The 26,925-nt window shown below is 51.2% G+C and overlaps 2 protein-coding genes across 2 annotated transcripts; one reads left to right on the top strand and one right to left on the bottom strand.

Moving 5' to 3' along the window:
- Positions 1-968: 968 nt before the first annotated feature.
- On the top strand, positions 969-9,593 carry LOC128980351 (protein asteroid homolog 1-like). Its single transcript, XM_054398820.1, has 4 exons — positions 969-2,270; positions 6,343-6,553; positions 8,057-8,252; positions 9,302-9,593. The coding sequence occupies exons 1-4, from the start codon at positions 969-971 to the stop codon at positions 9,591-9,593; spliced, it is 2,001 nt and encodes a 666-aa protein (XP_054254795.1).
- A 5,253-nt stretch (positions 9,594-14,846) lies between these two features.
- Positions 14,847-26,776, bottom strand: LOC128980346 (calcium-transporting ATPase type 2C member 1-like). Its single transcript, XM_054398814.1, has 9 exons — positions 26,639-26,776; positions 24,424-24,474; positions 23,500-23,666; positions 21,308-21,376; positions 20,001-20,117; positions 18,965-19,112; positions 17,195-17,290; positions 16,300-16,441; positions 14,847-15,115 (listed from the first exon to the last, which is right to left on the bottom strand). Exons 1-9 carry the CDS (start codon positions 26,774-26,776, stop codon positions 14,979-14,981), a joined length of 1,065 nt encoding a protein of 354 aa, XP_054254789.1. The 3' UTR covers positions 14,847-14,978.
- Positions 26,777-26,925: the final 149 nt, after the last annotated feature.

Genomic DNA, 26,925 nt, shown 5'->3' with positions numbered 1-26,925 from the left:
CAATCTGAATCTCCCCACTTCTAGTTTTGCTCCATTCCCCCCAGTCCTATCACTACCTGACATCCTAAAAAGTCCCTCCCCAGCTTTCTTGTAGCCCCCTTCACATACTGGAAGGCCATAAGTAGGTTTCCTCAGGAGACTGCTGGAACACTGGAACAGGTTGCCCAGGGAGGTGGTTGAGGCTCCATCCCTGGAGATATTGAAGGTGAGGCTGGAGAGGGCTCTGGCAACCTGATCTAGTGGAGGATGTCCCTGCTGACTACGAGGTGGTTGGACTGGATGAGCTTTGGAGGCCACTCTGTCACTCTGTGCTGTCGCCCTGCCCCGTGTAAAACGCAATTCCCGTTCCCAGGGCCTGGGGCACACACACCGCTATGAAGCGGCCCCGGTCAGCCGCCCAGCTGCTCTCACACACGGGGGAGCGTGCAGCAGGCCTCCCTGCAGGTCCCTTCCTCACCTCCCGTGGAAGGCTGAGCTTCCAGGACCCTTCCGGCCCCGCCAGCGGCTACGCGACTACCTCACAGATTTCTGCGGTTCCAGCGCCTGACGGCTCAGGCGGCCGAAACCTCCGGCTCCCTCCGGCCGGGCGCTGCCACCCTCGGCCGCAGCGAAGCGGCAGCAGATGCAGCAGAACCAGGGAAGACGACAGCAACTCCTACCTGTTCCTGTCCCTGTCCCTGTCCCGGTCCCGGTCCCGGTCCCGGTCCCGGTCCCGGTCCCTGCCGCGACGCGTGACACGCCCCGCCGCGGCCAAGCCGTCGCTAGGAGACGCCGTCGCTAGGAGACCACGCACAGGCGCGCTGAGCGCAGTGGGCGGGCAGTGGCAAAGAGCCGCAACTGGTGGAGTCCTTCCCGTTACTCTAGCGCCATTTCGGCAGCGCGGAGCCGCGATTGGTGGAGTCGTCTTCCTTACGCCAGGGCCGTTTCCGGCGGCGGGTAGTTGTTGGGGGCAGAGCGCCGCCGTAGCTATGGGCGTGTGGGGCCTGAAGAGCTTCGTGGAAGAGCGCGGGTCGTTCTTTACTGAACTGCGGGTGAGGGATACCAAGTTAGTCGTTGACGGCAGCAGCCTCTACTACTGCCTCTGCTTCGCCTCTGTCTCCGACTTGCGGCGCGGCGGCGACTACGGCTCCTTCGCGGCGGCTGTGAGCGACTTCTTCGGCAGCCTGCGGCGCTGCCACATCTCGCCCTTCGTAGTGCTGGACGGCGGCCGCGACCCCAGCGATAGGAAGCTGCCGCTGCTGCGGGAGCGCGCGGCCGATCGGCTGCGCAAGGCCTGCAGTCTCTCCCGGGGCGGCGGCGGCCAGGTGGCGCCGCTGCTGACCCGCGAAGCCTTCGTGCAGGCGCTGCGCCGGCTCGCCGTGCCCTTCGTGCAGTGCTTCGCCGAGGCCGACCGGGAGATCGCCGGGCTCGCCAACCGCTGGGGCTGCCCCGTCCTCTCCCTCGACAGCGACTTCTGTGTCTTCGATCTGGCGGGCGGCTACTGCCCCCTGAACCACTTCCAGTGGCAGAGCGTCTGCGCCTCTGAGGAGCCGCGGGGCTGCTACGTGCCCGCCCGGCTCTTCTCCGTGGAGAGATTCTGCAGGCACTTCGCTCCCCTCAACAAGAGACTACTCCCGCTCTTCGCCGTCATGAGCGGCAACGACTACATGTGCCTGGCGGCCCTGGAGGCTTTCTACAGCCGGGCGCGGCTGGAGCGGGGCAGCGGGGCCAGGCACGGTCGCCTGCGGGCGCTCCTCCGCTGGCTTGCGCAGTTCCCGCAGCCCGCCCAGGCCGTCGACAGCGTGCTGCAGCACCTGACGGCACGCCGCAGAGAAGAAGTACGGGAGCTGCTGTGCGCGGCGATGGAGGACTACGCTCCCTCCGAGGTGAAGCTTGAGGACTTCTTCGAGAGCGGCAGGTACGAGTGCGTGGCCGCCGGGAGCGCCGGCATGCCGCAGTGGGTGCTGAGCGCTCTGGTGCGGGGGCAACTGGACCCCTTCGTCAACAATGTCTTGCTGCTGAGGTCTGTCTTCCTTCGTGTTCAAGTGGAGAACATGCAGAGACCGAGCGCGCATCGCACGGCCCTACCCATCCGGCGGGTGATCTACGGACTGCTCCTGACGGAGCCCCGGGGCAGCCCAGCTGCTCCTCCCGGCAGGCGGAGCACCCAGCTGCCAGTCGTGTGTGAATTTGGCAGGCTCCAAAAGACGATTCAAAAAACAAACGTCCAGGCAGCAAGCTTGCCCACAGAGTTCTGTGGTGACCATTTCCCTCTGGACAAGTTAACAGAGGTAAATGCTTGGCAAAACAGGTCACAGGGAAGTGTTCCTTCCCTGAATGACAGAAACCAGTTGGCCAGCTGGTAAAGGTCATGCCTGAGCTAAGCCCCTTCAGTAACAGCTTCATGCAGAGGCACCTTGGCCTGTGACACCTCAGAAGCTGCACAAATTGTCTTTACCCTCTTCCCTTCCCACCCCCACTGACAGGCTGGCTGAGTGTATCTGTAGCATGGCCTGAAAATTCAATTGAAAGCCCTCCTTTCATCCTTGCTCTCCTGTTACACTGACACTTGCTTTTATAATCATAGGAACTGAAGTTTTCCTGAGTGCAAGGTGCTACCACAGAATTTCATGGAATCACAGAAGTCTTTCATTGGAAAAGCCCTTGGAGGCCACCTCTCAGTCCAGCTGTCAGCTCAGCACCACCATGGCCACTAAACCAGATCCCCAGGAGCCATGTCCTCAAGGTTTCTTGAACACCTCCAGGGATGGGGACTCTACCACCTCTCTGGGCAGCCTGTCCCAACCCCTCCACCACTCTTGCAGCAAAGAGATTTTTTCCTCATCTCCAACCTAACCCTCCCCTGGCACAGCTTCAACACATTTCCTCTCCTCCTATCAGCTGATCCTAGGGAGAAGAGACCAACCCCCACGAGGCTCCAACCTCCTTTTGGGGAGCTGTAGAGAGCAATAAGGTCTCCCCTCAGCCTCCTCTTCACACTAAACACCCCCAGTTCTCTCAGCTGCTTCTCCCCAGCTCTGTTCACCAGCTTTAGTGCCCCTCTCTGGACCTGCTCCAGCAACTCAATGTCCTCCTTGGAGTGAGGGCCCCAAAAGTGAGCCCAGCACTCAAAGTATGGCCTCAGCAGTGCTGCGCCAAGGGGCACCATCCCTGCCCTGAATTGGTTTGCATTTGCTGAAGCTACAGCTGTGACACCCCCCTGGCCTTTGTTACCAGGAATGCCTTCAGTTCCCCTACTCACCCTGCAGCTGCCCAGCAGCTTCAGCAGGACACAGCCTGGTGGCAGGGAATGTGGACCCTGCTGCTTCCCAGACCTTGAGACCAAAGGAGAGCTGTGGTAGGAGAGTTCCAGTCACCGTGAGTCACAAGTCCCTGTGTTGGCATTCTGAGCATTAGGGCTGTGAATGGAAAGTCCTCTCCTCTTGAGAGAGGCCAGCACAGAGCCATGAAAGTGCTGAAGGGAGAGGAACATTTTCCTTATGAGGGGAGCCTGAGGGAGCTGAGGGCTCTGGAGCTTGGAGAGGAGGAGCCTGAGGGTGAGCTCATTGCTGCTGATAAAGATGTGCAGGGGGAGTGCCCAGAGGCTGGAGCCAGGCTCTGCTGGGTGATGCCCAATGCCAGCACAAGGGACAGGGGTGGAAGCTGAGGCAGAGGAAGTTCCATGGAAACAGGAGGAAGAATTTTTTCCCTGTGAGGGTGACGGTGACCTGGAAGAGGCTGCCCAGGGGGGTTGTGGAGTCTCCCTCTCTGGACACGTTCAAAACCTCCCTGGATGTGTTCCTGTGTGAGCTGCCCTGGTTGCTCCTGTTCTGGCAGAAGGGTTGGACTGGATGATCTTTGGAGGTCCCTTCCAGCCCCTAACATTCTGTGATTCTCCAAGCTGCCCAGATGAGGTTCTGCCTGCAGGCGTTTCTGACACATCTGGCCATGGGACCTGTGCCCTTGGGTACTGCATGCCTCAGCCATGTGCCCTGTCCCCTCTGGCTTCCAGATTAACTGCCAGCAGCAGTGTGCAGAGGCTGTGCTGAGTGACTTTGTCTTTACTGACAGAGTGCTCAGGGATTGGCACAGGCTGCCCAGGGAGGTGGTGGAGTCACCATCCCTGGAGGGGTTCAGAAAATATGAGGCCATGGCACTGTGGGCCATGGTTTGGTGGCCATGGTGGTGTTAGGCTGATGGTTGGACTCCCAACTGAAACACTTGGACGGTTCTGCCACATGCTGGGGGCCATGTCAGACAGGTCTGTTGCTACTGTGACCATGAAATGCTCCAGAGCTGTGGCTCCAAAAGCTCCCACACAGACCCTGTACAGCAGCAAGCTGCAGTTGAAAACTCCTGTGTGTATTTTCAGAAACATCAGTGGTGCAGCACCTGGGGCTTGGCCTGTAGACTATTATTTTGTCAATGAAGCTTTGGCTGGGAGAACAACTTCCCTTCCCAAATCCAGGGGAATCCTGAATTCAGCAGGAGGTCAGCAGGTCATTCTGCATGGAAAGTGTTTGAGGGTGCAGAGGAGGCCATGAAGGTGATCAGAGGCTGGAGCACCTCCCCTGTGGGGACAGGCTGAGAAAGTCGGGGCTGTTCAGCCTGGAGAAGAGAAGGCTCTGGGGAGACCTGAAGGGACCTACAAGAAAGCTGGGGAAGGACCTCTAACAGTTTGTAGTGCCAGGATGAGGGGCAATGGCTTTGAGCTGGAAAAGGAGAGACTGAGGGTGGAGATTAGGAAGAAATTCTTGACAGGCTGGGGAGACACTGGAACAGGTTGCCCAGGAAGGTTGTGGATGCCTCCTCCCTGGAGGTGTTCAGGCCAGGCTGGATGAGGCCTTGAGCAACTTGGGCTGGTGGGAGGTGTCCCTGCCCATGGGATGAGCTTTAAGGTCCCTTCCAAGCCAACCATTCTGTGATTCTGTGGAAGCTGATGTCAGTTTGTCTGCTCCTGTGGGGATGTCTGAGAATATCACAGAATGGTCTGGGTTGGAAGGGACCTCCAAAGCTCATCCAGTCCAACCCCTCTGCACGCAGCAGGGACATCCTTCCCTACATCAGGTTGCCCAGAGCCCTCTCCAGCCTTCAATAGCTCCAGGCATGGAGCCTCAACCACATCCCTGGGCAACCTGTTCCAGTGCTCCACTACCCTCCTGGTGCAGAACTTGTTCCTCACATCCAATCTCAATCTGCTCTGCTCTAGTCTGAAGCCATTGCCCCTGGTCCTGTCCCTGCAGGCCTTTGCAAACAGTCCCTCTGCAGCCTTCTTGTAGCCCCTTCAGGTACTGGCAGGCTGCTATTAGGTCTCCCTGGAGCCTTCTCTTCTCCAGGATGAACACCCCCAGCTCCCTGGGGGACCTGATTAGATTATAATTTCTATTTTTTCTGCCTCTTTAAAATCGCAGCATCACAGGCTCACAAGATGTCAGGGATTGGAAGGGACCTCTGGAGATCTTCCAGTCCAACCCCCTGCCAGAGCAGGACCATAGAACCCAGCACAGGTCACACAGGAACACATCCAGACAGGGCTGCAAAGGCTCCAGAGAAGGAGACTCCACAACCTCTCTGGGCAGCCTGCTCCAGTGCTCTGGGACCATTACAGTCAAGAAGTTCTTCCTCATGTTGAGGTGGAACCTCCTGTGCGGTAGTTTCCATCCATTGCCCCTTGTCCTATCCCAGGGCACAAGTGAGCAGAGGCTGTCCCTGTCCCTTCCTTCCTGACCCCTACCCCTCAGCTATCGATAGACATTGATCAGATCCCTCTCAGCCTTCTCCTCTCCAGACTGAACAGCCCCAGGGCTCTCAGCCTCTCCTCCCCAGGCAGTGCTCCAGTCCCTTCAGCATCCTTGTAGCCCTCCCTTGGACTCTCTCCAGCAGATCCCTGTCCCTCCTGACCTGGGGAGCCCAGAACTGGATGCAATATTCCAGGTGAGGTCTTAGCAGGGCAGAGCAGAGTGGGAGGAGAACCTCCCTGGATCTGCTGGACATTCTCTGAGTGCACCCCAGGACCCCATTGGCCACACTGCTGTCCCATGCAGAACTTGCTGTTCATGAGGACTGCCAGATCCCTCTCCACAGAAGGAAGCCAGCTTCTGCACAGGAGTTCACATGAGGCCATCTGATGTGACGAAGACTCTCAGACCTCTTAAAAATCTAACCTCAGCCTTTATCCTTCTCCCTAACCTTTAACTGTGTAGTTTTCAAAGCTTCAAACACATTTCCTCTGCAGAGCATCCATGGCACTTGGCCATGAAGTGGCTCCTTTAACCCCAAGCTGTTTGCCTGCTGGAGACTGCTCACAGCAGATGCAGTCTTTTGCCTTTGTTTTGCTGCTCAGCCTTCTCCCTTTGCTCCCAGGTGCCCCTGTCATGCCGGCAGCTGCTCTTGCTGAAGACTCTAGGGGTGAGAATGAGCTCCCTGGCAGCTGTCCCCAGTCACTTACAGCTCCCTGCTGCTGTCACCTGTTACTGGCTGCGATGCTCAGAGCCACCAGTTAGGATCCATCAGTTAAAGGCTTTGCTTCTCATGATAGTGTCTGGAGAACTGCACAGGACAACAACTGATCCAGGTATGTCTCCAAAGAATACAGCTTTCAGCTGTTCAGCTGCTCCCTCATCATTCATTTTTCCTCATTGCTGGCAAGTTGTCCAACCTCAGATGAATTATCCTGAGGTATCACATCCTTGGCATCAATGCAGAGCAGAGAAACAGAGCAGGCCCTCAGTTTGATGTGTTCTGGAGGTACAGCAGTGCTCTGCCAGCTGATGAAACACCATCACAGAATAGGCTAAATTGGAAGGGACCTCCAAAGCTCATCCAGTCCAACCCCTCTGCACTCAGCAGGGACATCCTCCACTCAATCAGGTTGCCCACAGCCCTCTCCAGCCTTCAATATCTCCAGGCATGGAGCCTCAACCACCTCCCTGGGCAACCTGTTCCAGTGTTCCACTACCCTCCTGGTGCAGAACTTGTTCCTCACATCCAATCTCAATCTGCTCTGCTCTAGTCTGAAGCCATTGCCCCTGGTCCTGTCCCTGCAGGCCTTTGCAAACAGTCCCTCTGCAGCCTTCTTGTAGCCCTCTTCAGGTACTGGCAGGTTGCTCTTAGGTCTCTCTGGAACCTTCTCTTCTCCAGGCTCCCTCAGCCTGTCCTCATAGCAGAGCTGCTTCAACCCCCTGAGCATTTTTGTGGCCTCCTCTGGACCCTCTCCACCAGGTCCATGTCCTTTCTGTGGTGAGGGCACCAGAGGTGGACTCAGCACTGCAGGTGAGGTCTCCCCAGAGCAGAGCAGAGGGGCAGGATCTTCTCTCTCCATTTCTGGCCACACTGCTTTGGATGCAGCCCAGGCTGCCCTTGGCCTTCTGTGCTGCAAGCTCACACTGCCTGCTCCTGTCCAGCTTCTGCCCCCCCCAGCACCCCCGAGTCCTTCTCAGGGTGCTTTCGAAGACCTCTTCCCCCAATTTGTACAGTGAGGATTGTTCTGGCCTAGGTGCAGGACTCTGCACTTGCTCCTGTTGAACCTCATCAATTTGTTATCTGGAACTTGAAGATTGACTTAGCTGTAAAAGTTGAAAAAAAAAAAAATGAAGCTTACCATAGTTGTGCAGAAAGAGAAGAATTCCTGCTGTATACTTTCTGGCTCTCCAGTTTTTCTGTCCCCTGGACTTTGAGCTGCTGAGTAGTGCCAGCATCTGTGCATGGTGAGGGGCTGGAAGCACTGAACCATCAGAAATTGTTTCAGTCCTCCTCATAGCCTTTGGAGTTGTTCTGGGATTTCCTCTAGGGCTCCTTCTATGGGTGGCCAGGGTTAAAGAGTTTCTTTAGCTTCTGACATGAAATACTGCTCACAGAACAGCAAATTACCTGCCAAGCACAACTCTTGAGGGCAGTTTCAGACTCAGGAATATTCCTGTGCTTGAAGTTTTACTCAACTGTAGGTCTCTAAGACCAGTCTGAGCCAGTTGAAGATGTTACTGATGGTTCCTGGAAGGGAACTGGGGTCTGCAATCCCTGGAGATAGCAGGTTCCTTTTGCACTGTTGGTTTGCATCCAGTTTTCATTTCTGCCCTAGGTCCCCCAGTGTCACCTGCTGAAGAGGACAGTGTTGCTTACCACCAGTTTGTAAAGTGGAAGGAAAAGAAACTGCCAAGCCAAGAGTTTGATCTGGATGCTGCTCACAGCTTTTGCCAGTGGCAGTGCTGTCTGCAGATGGGACTGTACCTGAACCAGCTCCTCTCTGCTCCTCTGGCTGAGCCAGACTTGAGTAGGTAAGGATGGGTTGGACACCTGTTCTCCACACAAGGCCCTGTTCCCATGGTGGTTACCATAGAACCATAGAAGGTCCAGGCCAGAAGGGACCTCCAAAGCTCATCCAGTCCAACCCCTCTGCACTCAGCAGGGACATCCTCCACTAGATCAGGTTGCCCACAGCCCTCTCCAGCCTCACCTTCCATATCTCCAGGCATGGAGCCTCAACCACCTCCCTGGGCAACCTGTTCCAGTGTTCCAGCAGCCTCCTGGTGCAGAACTTGTTCCTCACATCCAATCTCAATTTGCTTTGCTCTAGTTTGAAGCCATTGCCCCTGGTCCTGTCCCTGCAGGCCTTTGCAAACAGGCCCTCTGCAGCCTTCCTGTAGGCTCCCTTCAGGTACTGGAAGGCAGCTCTAAGGTGTACCTGAAGCCTTCTCTTCTCCAGGCTGCACACCCCCAGCTCCCCCAGCCTGTCCTCACAGCAGAGCTGCTCCAACCCCCTGAGCATTTTCATGTTCTGTGTTAAACTCCTTTGGCAATAGAATCATAACAGTCACTCTGAGAGGAAGCTCCTTTAGCATTCCTGAAGCTTTTTTTGTCCCCACAGGAAAGCTGGGGAGGGACTTCTTGCAAGATCTTGTAGTGATTGGATAAGAGGGAATGGATTGAATATCGAGGTAGATTTGGATGTTAGAAAGAAATTCTTTCCAGTGAGAGTGGGAAGACACTGGGACAGGTTGCCCAGGGAGGCTGTGGAGGGAGGTGTTCAAGGCCAGGCTTTGTGATGCCTTGAGCAACCTGGGCTGGTGGGAGGTGTACCTGGCATGGCAGGGGGTTGGAACTGGATGGTCTTAAAGGTCCCTTCCAGGCCAAACTGTTCTAAGATTCTATGGCCAAAGGAGTTTAAGGCAGACCATAACCTCCTTTAGGAGCATTAATATGAAGAACGACCCTGAGCAGGAGAGGTGTCCCCCAGGAGCCTGCTGCCTGCTGTAGTTAAGGTCTGGTTTTTCATTAGCCATGAACCCTGATGGTCCTGCTACAGGAGACTTCTTCCCTTGAGCAGGCTTTACAGCGGGACCCTCGTCCACAGGCTGTGCCAGGAGCTGAAATCAGCACCTTCGGTGGAAAGCCTCTTCAGTGTCTCCCAGAGCCTGACTGGCCTTTATCAGCTCCTGCTCAAGACAGTGGAGTCAGCTGTGGCTCCAGGCTTCTTTCAGATGGCCACAGCCCCATCTGGGTCCTGCAAAAAGAAGAAAGCATCTGGGAAGAATAAAAAGCCTTTCAGCTCTGCTGCCCCAGGAGCTCAGCACCTCTGCTCTGGGAACAGGTTTGTATCCCTGCAAGTGGAAGACTGACAGCATTGAAGCTGGCATGATGCAGGTGGGAATGATCTGACTGGGCTGGGACCTGCTCAGCTCTTCTCACACAGCTTCCTGCCTCAAGCTTGAGCAACAGTTCCTGCTTCAGGGAATTTTTTTTCAATGAAGTTTTTGTACTAACACTTTTCTAAGAGCTGCTGTATGGAAATGTTTTGTTTGTTCTTTAAAGGTTTTAATTGAAAACGAGAATAAAGTTCTTGAGCATCTCAGAGCTGGACTGTTATAGAGGAGTTCCTTTTCCTGTCTGTGTATCACAGTACATGAGAGGTGGGAAGGGACCTCCAGGGATCAGCCAGTCCAACCCCCCTGCCAGAGCAGGGTCACCCAGGGCAGGTCACACAGGAACACATCCAGGTGGGGTTGGAAAGTCTCCAGAGCAGGAGACTCCACAACCTCTCTGGGCAGCCTCCTCCAGGCCTCCAGCACCCTCACAACAAAGTTCCTCCTCATGCTGAGCTGAAACCTTCTCTGTTCCAGTTTGTATCCACTGCTCCTTATCACTGTGCACCACCCAAAGGAGCTTGGCCCCCTCCACTTGACCCCCACCCCTCAGCTATTGATAGACATTGATCAGATCCCTCTCAGCCTTCTCTTCTCCAGACTAAACAGCCCCAGGGCTCTCAGTCTCTCTTCACAGGGGAGATGCTCAAGTTCCCTCACCATCCCCCTTGGACTCTCTCCAGCAGGTCTCTGTCTCTCCTGAACTGGGGAGCCCAGAATTGGACACAGGATTGCAGCTGTGGTCTCAGCAGGGCAGAGCAGAGGGGGAGCAGAACCTCCCCAGCCCTTCTGGCCACACTTGCTGCACCCCAGGGTGCCATTGGCTCTGTTGGCCACAAGGGCACATTGCTGTCCCCTGCAGAACTTGCTGCCCACCAGCACTCTGAGGTCTTTCTCTGTGGAGCTGCTTTCCAGCAGGACAGCCTCTAACCTGTCCTGGTACTGCTGTTATTCCTCCCCAGATACAGGACTCTGCACTTGTCCTTATTGAACTTCCTGAGGTTTGCCTGCAGCCAGCTCTCATCCTGTCCAGCCCTGGTTGGATGGCAGCACAGCCTGAGGGGTGTCAGCCACCCCCAGTTTGGTATCATCAGTGAACTGCTGAGGGTACTCTCAATCCTCTCACCAGGTCATTGAGAAAGTGCACAGGTGGCTCTCCCTCCATCTCCCTCAACAAGGCTTTGAGGTTTTTGAGGTGACTGCACCCTTGCAGATCAGATTAAAATGGAACTCGCCAAGTTTAAATCTGGCAGAATCATTGCCTTTGCCTGGTGACAAGGAGGTTGTGCTTGGACCATTACAGGCACTGAGCTGTGCTCAGGATGGAGCTTTAGCTTCTTGTCACTGCCCAGCACAAGAAGGACCTGGAGCTGCTGGAGATGGTCCAGAGGAGGTCACAAAGATGATGAGAGGCTAGAGAACCTCCCCTGTGGGGATAGGCTGGGAGATTTGGGGCTGTTCAGCCTGGGGAAGACTCCAGGAAGACCTTAGAGCAGCCTTCCAGCACCTGAAGGGGCTCCAGGAGAGCTGAGGAGGTATTTTGACAAGGCCTGGGAGTGACAGGATGAGGGGAATGGCTTTGAGATGGAAGAAGGCAGGCTGAGAGTGGAGATTAGGAAGAAATTCTTTGCAGTGAGGGTGGGGAGACACTGGAACAGGCTGCCCAGGGAGGCTGTGGATGTCCCTTGCTGGAGGTGTTCCAGGCCAGGCTGGATGAGGCCTTGAGCAACCTGGGCTGGTGGGAGGTGTCCCTGCCCATGGCAGGGGGTTGGAACTGGATGGTCTTTAAGGTTCCTTCCAACCCAACCCCTTCCCTGAATGTATGAAGCAGGCAGCCCAGAAGATACTCCAATGTTCCACCTCTGGCTACAAAGGGCTGCTATTATCAGGACATTTTGAGAATTCCTTTGGGAGTGCTGACTCAGTGATTAAGAATTCCTCCCCTGGAAGCATGTTCCCAGTACAGTGTTCAGCTGTTTTTTGTGGCTGATGCCATGCAGGACACCTCTCTGCAAGCACTGTTCCTCTGTGCCTCATTCCAGGGTGACCATGCAGGCTTTCACTGGAATGCTCCAGCTCTCATTTTTGAGTCATTGCAGCTTTTAAGCCATCTGTGTGAAAAGAGAAGAGACCTTTGCTTATCACAACTGCAAAGCTGATTCCTTGCTTTCCTAAGGGCAGCTGCATTGCCTCACTGCTGCTGTCTGTGCTGCCCCCACATGAAATGCTGCTTCCTTCTGGGGCAAGGATCCCACTGGTGGCTCAGCTGCTGTGGAGACAAAGCTCTCCCACTTGCTGTTAGGTGAAATCATAGAATCAGTCAGGGTTGGAAGGGACCACAAGGATCATCCAGTTCCAACCCCCCTGCCATGGGCAGGGACACCTCACATACATCAGGCTGGCCAGAGCCTCATCCAGCCTGGCCTTAAACACCTCCAGGGATGGGGCCCCAACCACCTCCCTGGACAACCCATTCCAGGCTCTCACCACTCTCATGGTAGAGAACTTCTTCCTCACATCCAGTCTGAATCTCCCCACTTCCAGCTTTATTCCATTCCCCCCAGTCCTATCACTACCTGATAGCCTAAAAAGTCCCTCCCCGGCTTTCTTGTAGCCCCCTTCACATACTGGAAGGCCACAAGAAGGTCACCTTGGAGCCTTCTCTTCTCCAGACTGAACAGCCCCAACTCTCTCAGTCTGTTCTTATAGGAGAGCAGCTCCAGCCCTCTGATCATCCTGGTGGCCCTTCTCTGGACACCTTCCAGCATGTCCATATCCCTCTTGTAATACGGGCTCCAGAACTGGACACAGAGCTCCAGGTGGGATCTCACCAGAGCAGAGGAGAGAGGGAGAATCACCTCCCTTGACCTGTGGAGCCAGAGTGGCAGTGGGATTCAGTGCAGTGAGACTGAGCTGGACTTGATTACTTTTCACTGTTCCATCTTGCCTGGGGAAGCACAGGAAAGCTTAGTCTGGCACAGCTGGAGTCAGTCACATCCTGTGACACTCAGCCTGCCACAGCAAACTGCTCAGAAGAGGAGGAAGCATCATTTCCTGTCCAGACTGGAATACCTTGTTCAGAGCAGGAGACTGGGTTGGGGGAAGGCACCTGCCAAGCCCTGGTTGAGTCTTGGCAGCAGCACTTCCAAGCTGAGAGGACAAATTGGCATTCATCTGTGTTTCTGTGCTTACCTGGCCTCCTGGGGCTGCAAGAGAAAGCACCAAGCACAAAGCAGTCAAACCCCTGGAGGAGTAGCCACAAGGACGATCCAAGGGCTGGAGCACCTCTGCCATGAAGACAGGCTGAGGGAGCTGGTGGTGTTCAGCCTGGAGAAAAGAAGGCTCCAGGGACACCTCAGAGCTGCCTTCTGGTACCCAAAGGGATCCTGCAGGAAGGCTCCAGAGGAACTTTTCCTGAGGGTGTCTAGAGAGAGGCCAAGGGGGAATGGTTTGAAGCTGAGGCAGAGAAGGGTTAGACTGGAGCTGAGGAAGAAGTTTGTGTCAGTGTGAGCTGAAATTCCCCACACACCACCAATAACCAGGTTAGCTCAGTCTGGAAGCAAATGCAAGCTGTATTTACAAGCAGATCTACAATCTCTGATGAAATGCAATGGATATGTACAAATAGTTTCAAACCATCACAAAGTTCTTCAGTAGGAGGGGTGGTGAGACTCAAACAGGCTGCCTGGGGAGGCTGTGGATGTCTCTTCCCTGGGGGTAGTGATGGTTTGAAACTGTCTTTCTAATTTTTCCTCGCAAAGTTGAAGCAGAGAAAGCTAAAGAATGTAAATAAGTCACTATTGGGTGTAAGAAAGCAAAATAATGATTGTTCTAAACGCTTCCGTTGGAGAAACAATCAAGAACCACTACTCAAAGTTGGGCAGTCAGGGTCTGAGCTCTTGGCTTCCTTGCTGGGCTGTCTGGCTGCTGCTGCTTCTTCTCTTCTGGCTGAAGATAACACACTGACCTTGGCAAGCTAAGTTAACAGCCTCTCTGCTTCTTAACTTCTCTGCTTTCTGCCAGGGGGGTCTGGGAGGGAGGGCCCTGGGAGAGAGGCCCCTTGGGAAAGGTCCCCTTTGGGGGGAAGCAATGGGAGCTTGGTTGTGCTTTTCTGTTGATTGTATATATTTGTAAATGTTGTGAATTGTGTCTATTTGAACATATTCATTGCATTTCATCAGAGATTGTAGATCTGCTTGTAAATACAGCTTGCATTTGCTTCCAGACTGAGCTAGCCTGCTAATTGTCAGTGGAGGGGATTTCAGCTCTCACACTGATACAGGGGTGTTCAAGGCAGGTTGGATGAGGCCTTGAACAGCTGAGTCCAGTTGAGAGGTGTCCCTGCCCATGGTGGGGAGGTTGGAGCAGATGAGCTCTGAGGTCCCTTCCAACCTGAGCCCTTCTGTGATTCTCTGATGAAGCTAAGGCTTACCAGCTGAAGGCTGCAGCCTCTCTACTTTCTCCAAAGCCACCATTTGCCATTAGAGTGAAGACCTTTGCCTTCCCTTTCTAATTTCACACACTACAAACCCTCTTCAGCACCTCCTGCCTCAGCAGCACTCCTGTGGGTCTAACAGTCCACCTGGACCAAGACATGAGCCAAGGTCCCTCTCCAAGCTCTCCAAACCAGTGTGCTGCTGATCTGCTGCAAATGCCCCTTCTGAAACACAGACCACACTCTTAAGAAAAGCAAACATTTACTTCAAATTGCAGAATAGGCTTTTCAATCACAGAGAAGAGAAAAGCAGAACAGTGACCTGACAGCAGTCCCACCCTGTGCAAAACACCCCTGGGCATACAAAAACCAGACTAGCACGAGGTGCTGGAGCCCCTCACACGGTTGCAGGATGAAGTCAATAAATACAGTAGCTAGGAGATGGCAGCCTGTGACAGACCAGCCCCTGCAGTGCCTGGGGAAGCCTCTTTTCTCCTTGGGTTAGTAGCAAAGTCCCCCCCCAACCATCCAAGTGAAAGTGTACAATGTTTTAAATAAAAACCAACTAAAATATTTATATCTAAGAGGAGGATTTTACAGTCTTGTCTTTGAAGTGCAGAAAATGGGGCTTGGGCTTAGATCTTTCTTTAAATTACCCCCCCCAACACCCCCTAAAGCCCCAGAATCCCATCCCATTGCAAAAGGAAATTGATGTTTGAGGAAAAAGGTTACCAAAGTTGCATAAATTCGTTTGTTACTCCCACAGCTGGAAGTGAAATCCTAAACAGTCTTGAAACAGAAACGTTCATCGTTAGCCAGTGAAAGGAAAGGACTTGTCCAAAGCCCTGAGGATTTCTTGATCCTCCCTATATTGTTTTGCTCTCTCCTAACATCCTTGGTGTGCAAAGGCAAGGATGCAATATGCATCATACATCCAGGAAGGAGGAAGTCGACGAGGACGAGCTCCCACGTTTCTGGATCTTCTCCTTGGTCCTCTCAAACTTCTTGATGACCTCAGTCACTATGCACACAGAGGAGGTGAGGCCCAGCAGGAACAGCAGATCTGGAAAGAGAGAATTGGCCTTTTTCAAACTTGCTACTTAAGGCCAAGGGCAGGCTTACAAAGAAACAGGACTTGCCAAGTGTTTCCCAGCCACCATGGTAACTTCAGGGCAAAATGAAGCAAGGATCCATTTGTGCAGGCCCAGAAAATGAAGGTACAGAGTTTAGACACCAAGCACAAGAGCAGGCATGACATCTCAAACTTCTGCAGTGTTTCCTATCCCTATTAGCATTAACACCTATGAAAGCAATGAGCACTAAGCATCATTAACTTCATGCTGAAAAAATCTTTAGCAGCAGAAATGACACCAGAGAAAAAAAAAAAAAAAAAAAAGGTGTTAAAAAAGATCTCTTTTTGTCATGGAATACGTCAGGGAGCAGAAAACCACAGAGGCAATAAACAGAAGTTTTAAGAAGGCCAACAGCTTCTTAAAAGCCTCATGGCAAGGTAACCTATGACCATGCAGTTAGAATTATAGAATCACAGGATTGTCAGGGTTGGAAGGACCTCAAGGACCATGCAGTTCCAACCCCCCCTGCCATGGGCAGGGACACTTCACACTAGAGCAGGTTTCTCACAGCCACATCCAGTCTGGCCTTCAAAACCCCCAGGGATGAGGCTTCCACCACCTCTCTGGGCAACCTGTGCCAGTCTCTCACCACCCTCATGGGGAAGAACTTCTTCCTAACATCCAGTCTGAATCTACCCATTTCTAGTTTTGCTCCATTCCCCCCAGTCCTATCACTCCCTGACATTCTAAAAAGTCCCTCCCCAGCTTTCTTGTAGCCCCCTTCAGATACTGGAAGGCCACAAGGTTGAGAATTTCTACCTAAGGGAGAAGAAAACTTGCTAAATAGCAACATTAGTGCTGCTTCAGAGCTCCAACAAACTGTCTGCTTCATGCCTAAACATGAGGCACCTAAGCAACTGGGGAGCCACTGAGCAGCTGCACAGCACAGGCATTTCAACATGGCTCCCAAAGGAAACAGCTGAAAGGATTTTCTTTCACTGAACAAAAGAAAAACCAAAGCAAAGCAAGCAAGCAAGCCCAGCCCAAGCCAGCAGCAGGCTCCCATCCCTTGGTATGATGCCAACAGCCAGAGAGTGCTCTTGCAGAATCACCAGCTGATCACAACCAGATGAGCCCTCAGTGTACACCCTCTGGAAAAGGGAACTGTGCTTACCCAGGACACTCAGGCTCTCTGTCTGGAAAACCTTCTGCAGTGGAAGGAAGTAAATGACCAGCAGCTGCCCCATGATGGATCCCAGGACGGCGTAGCAGAACATTCTGTTACTGCAGAGCCCGATCTCAAACACCGACTTGGCCTGCAAGGTAACCAGACACGGCCCTAGGCCTCACCACCTGGCTGGCCAGGCAAGAGGGGTGGCACCCAGACTGCATGCAGCATGTCAGCTTCACTGCTGACCCTTGAGATCATCCAGGACAAGTCCCTGAGCCTCTCCTCTCTGCTAAACAAGAGGACAAATCTTGCCTGCACAGCTGGAAGGCTGAGCTCCCAGCGCAGCAGCAGTGCCCTCTGCACCACAAGCGCTCTGGTGACCCTGGCAGCTCTCCTCCGAAAGCAGCCTGCAGAGCAGTGATGCAGGAAGGCAGTGCCCTTCTCTCCAGCCAGCACAACACTTCCCTTGGACTGAAAATGCACTCAGAAAGAAGGGTTTAAGAATTTCTCTTTGCATCATAGGTTTAGGGCTAGGTTAAAGCCTTCAGGAAGTTTCAGATGCTGGCAAGGAAGCTGAATTTTCCTGAACTTTCAGGGAGAAAGCAAACCAAGTGTAGCCAGCAGTGAGAGGCCAACCATGCTCCAGCTTTTCATCACAAGGTCCCTTCTTGTGTCAGGACAGCAGCAGTTCCTACAGCTCTGCAGCACCCAAACCAATGAAGGAAGCTAACCCTTGTGTGGAGTTAAAGAAATCCTAACTACTAAATATGTGAAACTCTAAAGCTTAATGTGAGGTAAGTTTGCAGGAAAACCTTTGAAACAAGCTCAGCAAGGTTCTCTCTGCAAGAGAGTTTTTGTGCTTATTGTGTAAACCCTGTGTAAGGAAACAATCACTCACCTGAGATCTGGAACTCAAGGCATTGAACATATCAAAAAACACAAAGCAGGTGAAGGTCATGGTCGTGTCTCGGGGGGTGATCACGTTGTCTCTCAGCTGCCAACAACAGACAAAGGCTTTAGCAAGCTACAGACCCTCCACAGCTAAGCTTAGAAGCACAGAATGGATCACAGAATCACAGGATTGTCAGGACTGGAAGGGACCTCAAGGATCATCCAGTTCCAATCCTGCTGCCATGGACAGGGACACCTCACACTACATGAGGTTGCTCACAGCCACATCCAGCCTGGCTGCACAAACCCCCAAGGATGAGGCTTCTACCACCTCCCTGGGCAACCTGTGCCAGTCTCTCACCACCCTCATGGGGAAGAATTTCTTCCTCACATCCAATCTGAATCTCCCCACTTCCAGTTTTGCTCCATCCCCCCGAGTCCTATCACTCCCTGACACCCTAAAAAGTCCCTCCCCAGCTTTCCTGTAGCCCCCTTCAGATCCTGGAAGGCCACAAGAAGGTCTCCTCAGAGCCTTCTCCTCTCCAGACTGCACAACCCCAACTCTCTCAGGCTGTCTCCAGAGCAGAGCAGCTCCAGCCCTCTGCTCATCCTCATGGCCCTTCTCTGGACACCTTCCAGCACCTCCAGATCTTTCCTGTAACAGAGGCTCCAGAACTGGACACAGAGCTCCAGGTGTGGTCTCAGCAGAGTGGAGCAGAGGGGGAGAATCCCCTCCCTGGCCCTGCTGGCCACACTTCTCTTGCTGCAACCCAGGCTCTGCTTGGCTCTCTGGGCTGCAAGTGCTCACTGCTGGCTCCTGGTGAGCTTCTCATCCCCTCCAGCACCCCCAAAGGCTTTTCTTCAGGGCTGCTCTCAAGCCAGTCCCTGCCCAGCCTATATCAGTGCCTGCGATTGCCCTCACCCTGCTGCAGGACCTTGCACTTGGTCTTGTTGAGCCTCAAGAGGTTGGCTTGGGCCCAGCTCTGCAGCCTGTCCAGGTCAAACTTCTTACACTAACTCAAACCCTACTAGCTATGAGAGGGAAGCCCAAGCAACTTGTTGGCCCCAAGGGGATTCAATAAACCATACAGCAAAACATACAATCATTTGCAGTTCCAGGCTGTGATTAAATGAAGTCTCCTGACCAGAACTTCTGCAAGCACATGGAATATAGAAGAATTCCATGATGTGCTACCAAAAGTTCAGGCAATGTTTGTCTCTGCTGGGAAAAGAAAGTGAAATGGCTGTTTGCTCACAGCCTGGCTGGAAGGTTTGTACAATGGCTTTCTGTTGTGCCTTCATTCAGCACCCAATGGCACCTCACTACAAGGGGTCACAACTAATCACCCTGGGTGATGCTGCTTTGGCAGGGGGTGGGACTGGATGATCTCTGGATCTTCCAACCTCTCATGTACTGTGATACAGTCAGGAAAAGGAACTCCTCTAGAGTCCAGCTCTGAGATGCTGGACTGTTCAATTAAATACCTTTAAATAAAAAAATGAAACATTTCCATACAGCAGCTCTTAGAAAGGTGTTAGTCTCAAAAACTTCAGTGAAAAAAAATTCCCTGAAGCAGGAATTGTTGCTCAAGCTTGAGGCAGGAAGTTGTGTGAGAACTGTGGTACTGTGATACATTCAGCTCCCCCAGAGCAGGGGAGCAATAACTGAGCATGGACAAAAGGAAGGTGATAGAAATTCCCAGTTCCAGCTGCTGGTAGGAAACTGTTGTGGATCAGTCTGTTAGTGCTGTGAGTGTTGTCCTTGTGCCATACCTACCTCTCTCCAGAAGACAAAGAGAGTGCCACAGACGATGATGACAGAGGACACCAGGATTTTAACCACCAGGCTTTTGGTCAGAATGCTGTCCTTCACATTCCGGGGAGGCTTCCGAATAACATCCTTGTCCACAGGCTCCACCCCAAGGCTTAACAGTTTAAAGATCATAGCAATCATCAGAACAATTTAAAAAAATCATTTTATCATCATAAAAAAATGTCTGAGGCAAAAGGAAGATTTTTTTTTTTTAATCTTCTCTCTAGAACCTAAGAATCATCTCCTTGCAAGCAGCAGATGGGAATTTCACTTGCAGAAAACTGAGCTGCATGTAGTAACAGCAAAAATTGTAACCCTGCTGGTTGAGAGCCCACAGACAGATGATAACTGACAGGACTGGGATTGCCAGATGTTCATTTTAAAGGAAGCTGCAGTTTATGTCCCCCATGGCTGTTACAGTGCTCCACCTAGCCAAGGAATTTACAGCTAGTTCCTTTCCATCTCTCCTTTCACCATCACTCTGCAGCAAAGAAGGGTCAGAGGGAAGCCAAAATGCTGAATGGGCATATCTGTAGGTCTTTAGGTGTCCATGGCAGCTCCCATAATTATCAGCAGATACCAAAGCAAAGCAGAAAGAATGAACACAGAGCTACACTGCAAACACTGCAATTCAAAGGAAAACTTGGCCATTTCAGAAACATTGCACCAAAGTTTAAGGATTTCACAGAGTTTCTTGTCTGAGCAAGCATTTTCCTCATAGAATCATAGGGGTTTCCCTCATAGAATCATGGTCTGGGTTGCAAGGGAGCTCCAAAGTTCACCCAGTCCAACCCCCTCTGCACTCAGCAGGAACAACTTTCACTAGATCAGGTTGCCCAGAGAGCCCTGTTCAGCCTCACCTTCAGTATCTCCAGGCATGGAGCCCCAACCACCTCCATGTGGGCAACCTGTTCCAGTGTTCCACCACCCTCCTGGTGCAGAACTTGTTCCTAAATGAGAGGACTACAAAGCTCTACTAGAATCTGTAGTAATTGCTTACCTTTGAGCTGGGGGTCCATCCATGATAATATTGATCCATAAGATCTGCATGGCATTGAGAGGATTAGGAAAGTTCATTAATGTAGCCAGTGAGATTAAAGTCAGTGCTGCTATACTCCTGTTGAGAGAATTCATTTTCACAACTGTCAGCATGAAACATTCCTGAAGAGGCACTGCTAACTGCTTTGTCATCAGCACTACGACTGCTTAAGAGCAGCTACAAACCCTGCCAGTGTGAGTCGTGACTGACACAAGCCCAGCTTTGAAGGCAGAGCAGGAATTCATTTAGAATACCTCAGTATCTCGGCACTCCTCAAAAAGCATTGTTTTGGCAATAACAATCAGCAAATATGCATCTTACCCTAATCAGTCTAAGACTAATCAGGCAAGGCAAGGCACTCCCCAGGGGCCCTACAAAACCCTGCAGAGGAGGCCTGGCAAAAGACTGGAGGTGGCTGCAAGGTTGGTGTTAGAAACTCTCCAAGCATGGAGGCAGTAAGTGCTTGCAGTGCAGGATGAAGTGGTCTCATGACCACCAAGCAGAGAGCACAGGTTACAGTAACTCTGACCATGGTGCCTTACTGAACCCTGCTGTGCCCTCCCTGCAAAGGCAGCTGGGAGGAAAAGGGTCACTCACTCCCCAGCCCCCCTGCAGCTACCATTCCCATGGCTAGCAGCAAACACACTGCCCTGGAAGATCTGTGCTTAGCCATCCTTCAGTGCCATGAAGGCATCAAGAGAGTACATGAATACCATGGCAAAGAGCATGTTCCTGAATCCAGGATATCCATAAAATAAACACACACACATATTTGGACTATTGCTTAATGACCTTGTGTCTCACACACGATCTAACTGCCCCAGGATCCTGAGGAGCCAGCAGAGGAAGGCAGCTTCACAGGGCTGTGGCATGCCACAACCAGGCTATGGCTGACAGAGCAACTAACCTCCCCCTTCCCTGTTTTCCTCCAGCTGATAGACAGGACCTGGTTAAGGAAGAAATGACTCCTAACTGCTCCTTTCACCAAGGACCCCAAGGTAACTATGCTGCCCCTCTCCATCCTCTCAGTTCCTGACATTGCACATGTGACCAGAAGGAGCTATGACCAGGTCAGAGGTCTGGTTACTGCACTTGGTGCCTTAGAAATGAGCCAAGGCACCCACTGCACAGCACCAGAAACTCCCAAGCACAGCCTAGCAGCATCCTAGGTGAGGGCAGCAGTGGCTCTATGCCACATGTGCTTCAGGATGCTTTGATGCATTCACAAGGCTGAGAGAACCTTTGGACAAAGTCAACTTTTCACTTACGTGCTCAGCTGAAATCTAACAAAATTTTTTATGTTATTATAAATTCCTTTACCCTCTTCAATTGCAGACCTGTAATTAGAAACAAAGATCAAATCACTAGTCAGGACCAAAAAAAAAACAACTTAAAAGACCCCCCAAAAGCTCTTAATTTAAGCAGTAATGCAAATGTCAAGACACAAAGGGATCTCTGCCCTGCTGACTCTGGAAGCCATTGATTTCAGATCCATCACAACAGTGATGATGACTTTCAAAATGAAATGCCAGCACTCATCTCCTCCTTGGTCAAGATTCACCACTCATCCTTCATGAGGCCTTCCAACTCAAGTTAGATGATTTAAAAACCAAACCAAACCCTTAACTCCCCCCCCTCCCCTGCATTCTCTTACAAGCCCTCAGAAACACAGCATGGCCCTTACTGCACCACCAGGAAACAAGGACAGTGCCCACTGCTGCACACTGCTGCAGCTGGAGTGGGCAGAAAGGCTTTGCTAATACCTAGGTCAACTCTGCTCTGCTGTACATCATGCTTCTTTTTTTCTTCCACTGTCCCAACAGCCAAGAACAACAACTAACTAGCATTCCTAAAATATTGCATCCAGTTCTGGGCTCCTCTGTTCAGGAGGGACAGGGATCTGCTGGAGAGAGTCCAAGGGAGGGCTTCAAGGATGCTGAAGGGATTGGAGCACTGCCTGGGGAGGAGAGGCTGAGAGCCCTGGGGCTGTTCAGTCTGGAGAGGAGAAGGCTGAGAGGGATCTGATCAATGTCTATCAATAGCTGAGGGGTGGGGGTCAGGAAGGAAGGGACAGGGACAGCCTCTGCTCACTTGTGCCCTGGGTTAGGACAAGGAGCAATGGATGGAAACTGCAGCACAGGAGATTCCACCTCAACATGAGGAGGAACTTCACTGTGAGAGTTAGAGAGCCCTGGAGCAGGCTGCCCAGAGAGGTTGTGGAGTCTCCTCCTGTCTGGATGTGTTCCTGTGTGACCTGTGCTGGATTCTATGGTCCTGTTCTGGCAGGGGGGTTCGACTGGGAGATCTCCAGAAGTCCCTTCCAACCCCTAATATCCTGTGAGTTTGTGATCCCTTTTGTAACTTGTAAGACAAAAATTAGAGAGGTTGGGGAGGGCTCTAGAACTACAGAAGCTCCTGCATTTTTTCTTACCAGTGTTCACCACTCTTCACTCTCCTTCTGAGAACTGGAGTGAGCAGGAGTGACTAAAGCATTCCTGGAGCCTCCTGGAGCCCAAGTCAAGCACTTCCAAACATCAGCCTTCCTATGGGCTGAGGGTCTTCAAATGATCCCCCTTTCTCCTTGCACAACAGCACCTTAGAAGCTTTTAACTCCCAGGTCACCCTCTTTTGAGGTACTGCTACCTTGTCAGATCTCTTTACACCGTTCCTTACCTCTGCTTCCCAAGGGTTGTGTCACACTTTGAGATAAACTCAAGGTGTTCTGAAATTGCTGCCTAGCTTCAAAATGAAGGCTGATCTCAGCTGGGAGCACACCAGCTCTGCAGGCAGCACTGCCTCCCAAAGGCAGGGGCATGCAATGCAGAGTCAGACAGGCTTAGCACTGATCTATTTAAAGAGCAACACACCAGCTAGGTACCACACGGTGGGAACTTCTCACCTGCAACATTTAAATGGCTTCTGTTCCTTTCCTGAAATGCCACAGTGAAAGAGTTGAAACCAAATGCAGTGCTGTGTATTTTTGTTTTTAACAGGAGGAATTTTTGTTCTTATTTTTATCTAAGAGCTATGCTTCTGAAGTAAAAATGTAACAAAGATGGATCCAAGTGACAGCTATCAGACTCACAATTTCACCTCAGCTATGTTTCCAAGTACACTACTACTGTAATTCTACTCAGAGAAGCAGAAGCAGGTTAGTTTGCACAACCTCCTGTTACTTACACCTGACTTATGTGCAAGATCAAAGTAGCAAAAAGTCTAAATATATAAATTCTTCCATAAAAAGGCAGAAATACTTAGATGCTCCTTCTACAAATATATTCCCAGCTCCTCTTCAAGAAGCTAACACAGCTAACCATCATAAAGGGAACTGTCCTGACTTGGTGGAGAACTCACCAAGAGCTGCTACACTGCCAAGGTTGGGGCATTGCTTTGGATGTCAACCCAGGCAAGCCTTCATTAAAACCACAGAGCACAAGGTATGCACAGAAATGCCACCTACATTATTGTCTGAAAATCATCATCCACCAGGATCATATCTGCTGCCTCTTTACAAACATCAGTTCCAGTCTGCCCCATTGCTACACCAATATCTGCAGCCTTCAGAGCAACAGCATCGTTCACCCCATCTCCTGTCATGGCCACTACTGCACCGTTGTTCTGCAGGGACTGAAGAGAGGAAAAGAGCTCAAATCAAGTCATTTGTCCTACAAAAGATAGATACAAGCTTGATGATTCCACACACACACTCATTTCTTGTAATTCCACTGTAAAAACCTTTCCCAAAATGCAGCTCTTTGTATTGCAGTGAATTTTGCTGTGTGATTTGAGGGTTCAGCTTCAGTTCATCTATTCAGACAGCCTCAATTTTAAAGCTGAGGTATATCACAACTGCCCTTAAGAGAAAGCAAACAGCTCTAGAGAAAGGAAGAGGATCCTGTATTTCTATTTTAACATTATCACCCTCTCAAAATTCCCAATGCATCCCAACTGCTTCTTTCTCTTTCTTGTTGCTTTTGTGACTCTTCCAGTTGTGGCACCGAGTATCTCCCTCTGCTATCTTCTGCTGTTACCTTCTGTATGGAAACATTACCACAGGCCCTGCTTGACATCCATGCCCTTTCATCTTCTTCTGGCAGCATCACAAACACAATCCTTGCAGGTTTCTAGGCAATTCAATTGCAATATGACACAGAATCTTCACCACCTCCCAGCTGCCTACACAGAAGGCTGTGTGACATTGCCTACCAGCAGCTGCCCATCTCTTGCAGGCACTGCGCATTTCTCTTGCTAACACTTTTAAACCCACTTCACTTCCAAACCAAATCCCTGTCTGGTTTCATCTTGACACACTGAAGCAAGCTGGGACTGAGCTCAAGGCAGCAGAAGCAGCACCCACAGCACCAGCCCAGCACTTGAGACATACCTTGATAATTTTCAGTTTATGTCGAGGACTGGCTCTGTAGAAGACTGCAACCTGTTAAAAGCACAAGGAAAACCTGAGAAAGTGTGAAGAGCTGCACTGCATTCTATCAAGCTAGAGGGTAAAAAACGGACTCTCCATGGCCAGCTGTACTCTTGGTAGCTCTACAGGTGAACATGAGCAAGCTGTGTTTTTAACAGTGTAATCATTCAGTCCGGGGCAGATTCCAAGCGTGTCCTGGTAAGCAAACTTGGTGCTGCTTACTTCGAGATGGAACAGACAATATAAAACCCTTCTGAAATGAGGAAGCAACCTGCTGCTGGCCTCCCTAAGCTCACACAGGTGATTGCCATGCTGACTCCACAGTGCATGTCCTTTGCCACTGCCAGCACTAGAGGCAAGGAACTCAGGACACTGCAGTTTCACTATTCTGTGGAGCAGATCATTTACAGGTTGAAGCTTTAAAAGCTACTCAATAAAGGTTCCAGATCAGAAGGAATTCAGAATTTGCAGATTTTCTGTGCCTCTGGTCTTCTCTGGAAAATGAAATCTGAGCACATGGAGTTCAGCTTTCCATGAATGCCACACTTGGCATTCCCATCTGTTCTCCAAGAAGCTGGATGAGAAGTCAGACTTCTCTCTTCAGCCTGCAGTGGGTGACTGTTCTGTTGCTTTTGAACTAAATGCCTGTCAAATAAAACAGGACTGGACTCGAACATGCACAAAGCAGATTTGTAGCTATTTCAGTCACTGAAGGTGGACAGCCCTTATTTATTACTCAGTGTATTGGGTTTGGCTGAGCTGGACTTCATTCTCCCCAAGTAAACCAGAAATTACTATTTGGGACACCACTTCTAGTTCTCAGTTTGCTTTTGTGAGCCACCAAAGGAAGACCCAAGGCTGATGTCCACATTCCTTGGTTGCAAAGACTGGCTTCAGGCTTGGTCTCATCAGACTCAAGCATGCTGCAGTCCTTCACAAACAGAGCAGCATTTTGATGCATAAATTTTGCAACACAGCCAAGCCTGTGCCTGGTTGCATCTGATTATGGCTTCACACTCACAGCTTTGACAGCAGCTAACACATCTATTTAATAACTAAAAAGTATTCAGCAATAACTTGATGAATAGACCCTGTCAAACTTCTCAACCTGTGACCTCAGATCCACTAAAAACCATTGAGGAGGCAGACAGCTCCTCTAAGGAATTGCACAAGGAGGGTGTTGGGGGTTAAGGCTTGCAGGGGGTGGGTGGAAACTCGACCTCAGGGCAGGCCTGACTCCCTGGGTGGGTGGCAGGTGAGCCCAGGTGGGCAGGGACACGGAAGAGGGGTCCCAGGTTCATGTTTATTCCACTGACATTTCCTGTCTTCACCACATATAAGGGAGGGTCACTGCCTGTGGCTCTCTCTTGCCTTTGCCTTGCTGCCTGGGGGAGCTGTTTGCTGCTGCTGTGACCTGGGGACCACACAGTCAGCCTACTGCCACCTGGTCTGGGCCTGCATCCAAAGAGATCCATTGCCATCCAGAGACTCCTTTGCCATCTGTGATCTGGTTCTCTATAAACCTGTATTTATCTCCTTCCCCTATAATGCTGTAACCTTCCTTTTCCTTAAATACCTTTTATTTTTGGTTAAAATTACCTTTTTTTAACTTCCAAGTCAGTGCAAGTCTTTTCTTTTGTTGCCTACCCTTTTTTCTGCTCCTGCCTAACTTTTCCCCACCAGGGTGGGAAGGGGAGAGGGGGGTAACCTACACCTGTCCTCTTGGGGGTTTTAGTTCAAATGACCACAGAGGGGCTGCTGTCTGAATGTGCAGACAGCAAGGTTAGAGATAGAAGCAAGGTCAGAGCTGAGCTCTTGAGGAAAGCAAAGGATCTAAATACACAAAAAGGTGACAATGCTCACTGAAAGGCAAAAGAGGTAAAATGAAGCTTCCAGCACAGGCATTGGAAGGTAAAAACCAAACTGATTAATTGAGACAACAGCAGTAAATTCACTAAGAAGGTAATTGTGAGAGTTGAAAGAAAGCAATTTTCCTATGGTCTTGTGTCAAAGCAGAAGATACTTGTCTGAGCTGGGCTGAGCACTAAAAGCCTCTGGCCATTTCCTGGTCACCTGCTTCTACCATAATCATCTTGTTTACATCTCTAAAGTTCTGCTTTAGCTTTCCACAGCAAAAAAAAAGCATTTCTGAGTACAGAATTCTATCAAAACAAACCTTTGGTGTAATTTGAGAAAGCTGCTGAATATCCAAACCATCTATTTCTTCTCCAGAGATTGCCTGGGAATTTTTGCAATACAATCCTAGTCGACTAGCTGGAAGTAAGGAAGAGAAAAAGTCACTACAATAAATCATCCCTTTAGAACACTACCTACCCACATTTTTAGGTGTTTTGTTTTTTTTTTAACTTACTATTTTATGCAGCATTTCAGATGTGAAACCCCTAGAAGATAACACCTTGCTGCTGCAGGAAATAACAAAGGCATGCCCCAAAGCCTGTTCTC

Source organism: Indicator indicator, unplaced genomic scaffold (assembly GCF_027791375.1).
Source record: "Indicator indicator isolate 239-I01 unplaced genomic scaffold, UM_Iind_1.1 iindUn_scaffold_124, whole genome shotgun sequence".
Classification (NCBI taxonomy): domain Eukaryota; kingdom Metazoa; phylum Chordata; class Aves; order Piciformes; family Indicatoridae; genus Indicator; species Indicator indicator.
Note: the sequence above shows the minus strand (reverse complement) of the source record. Positions and strands in the feature narration are given on the sequence as shown.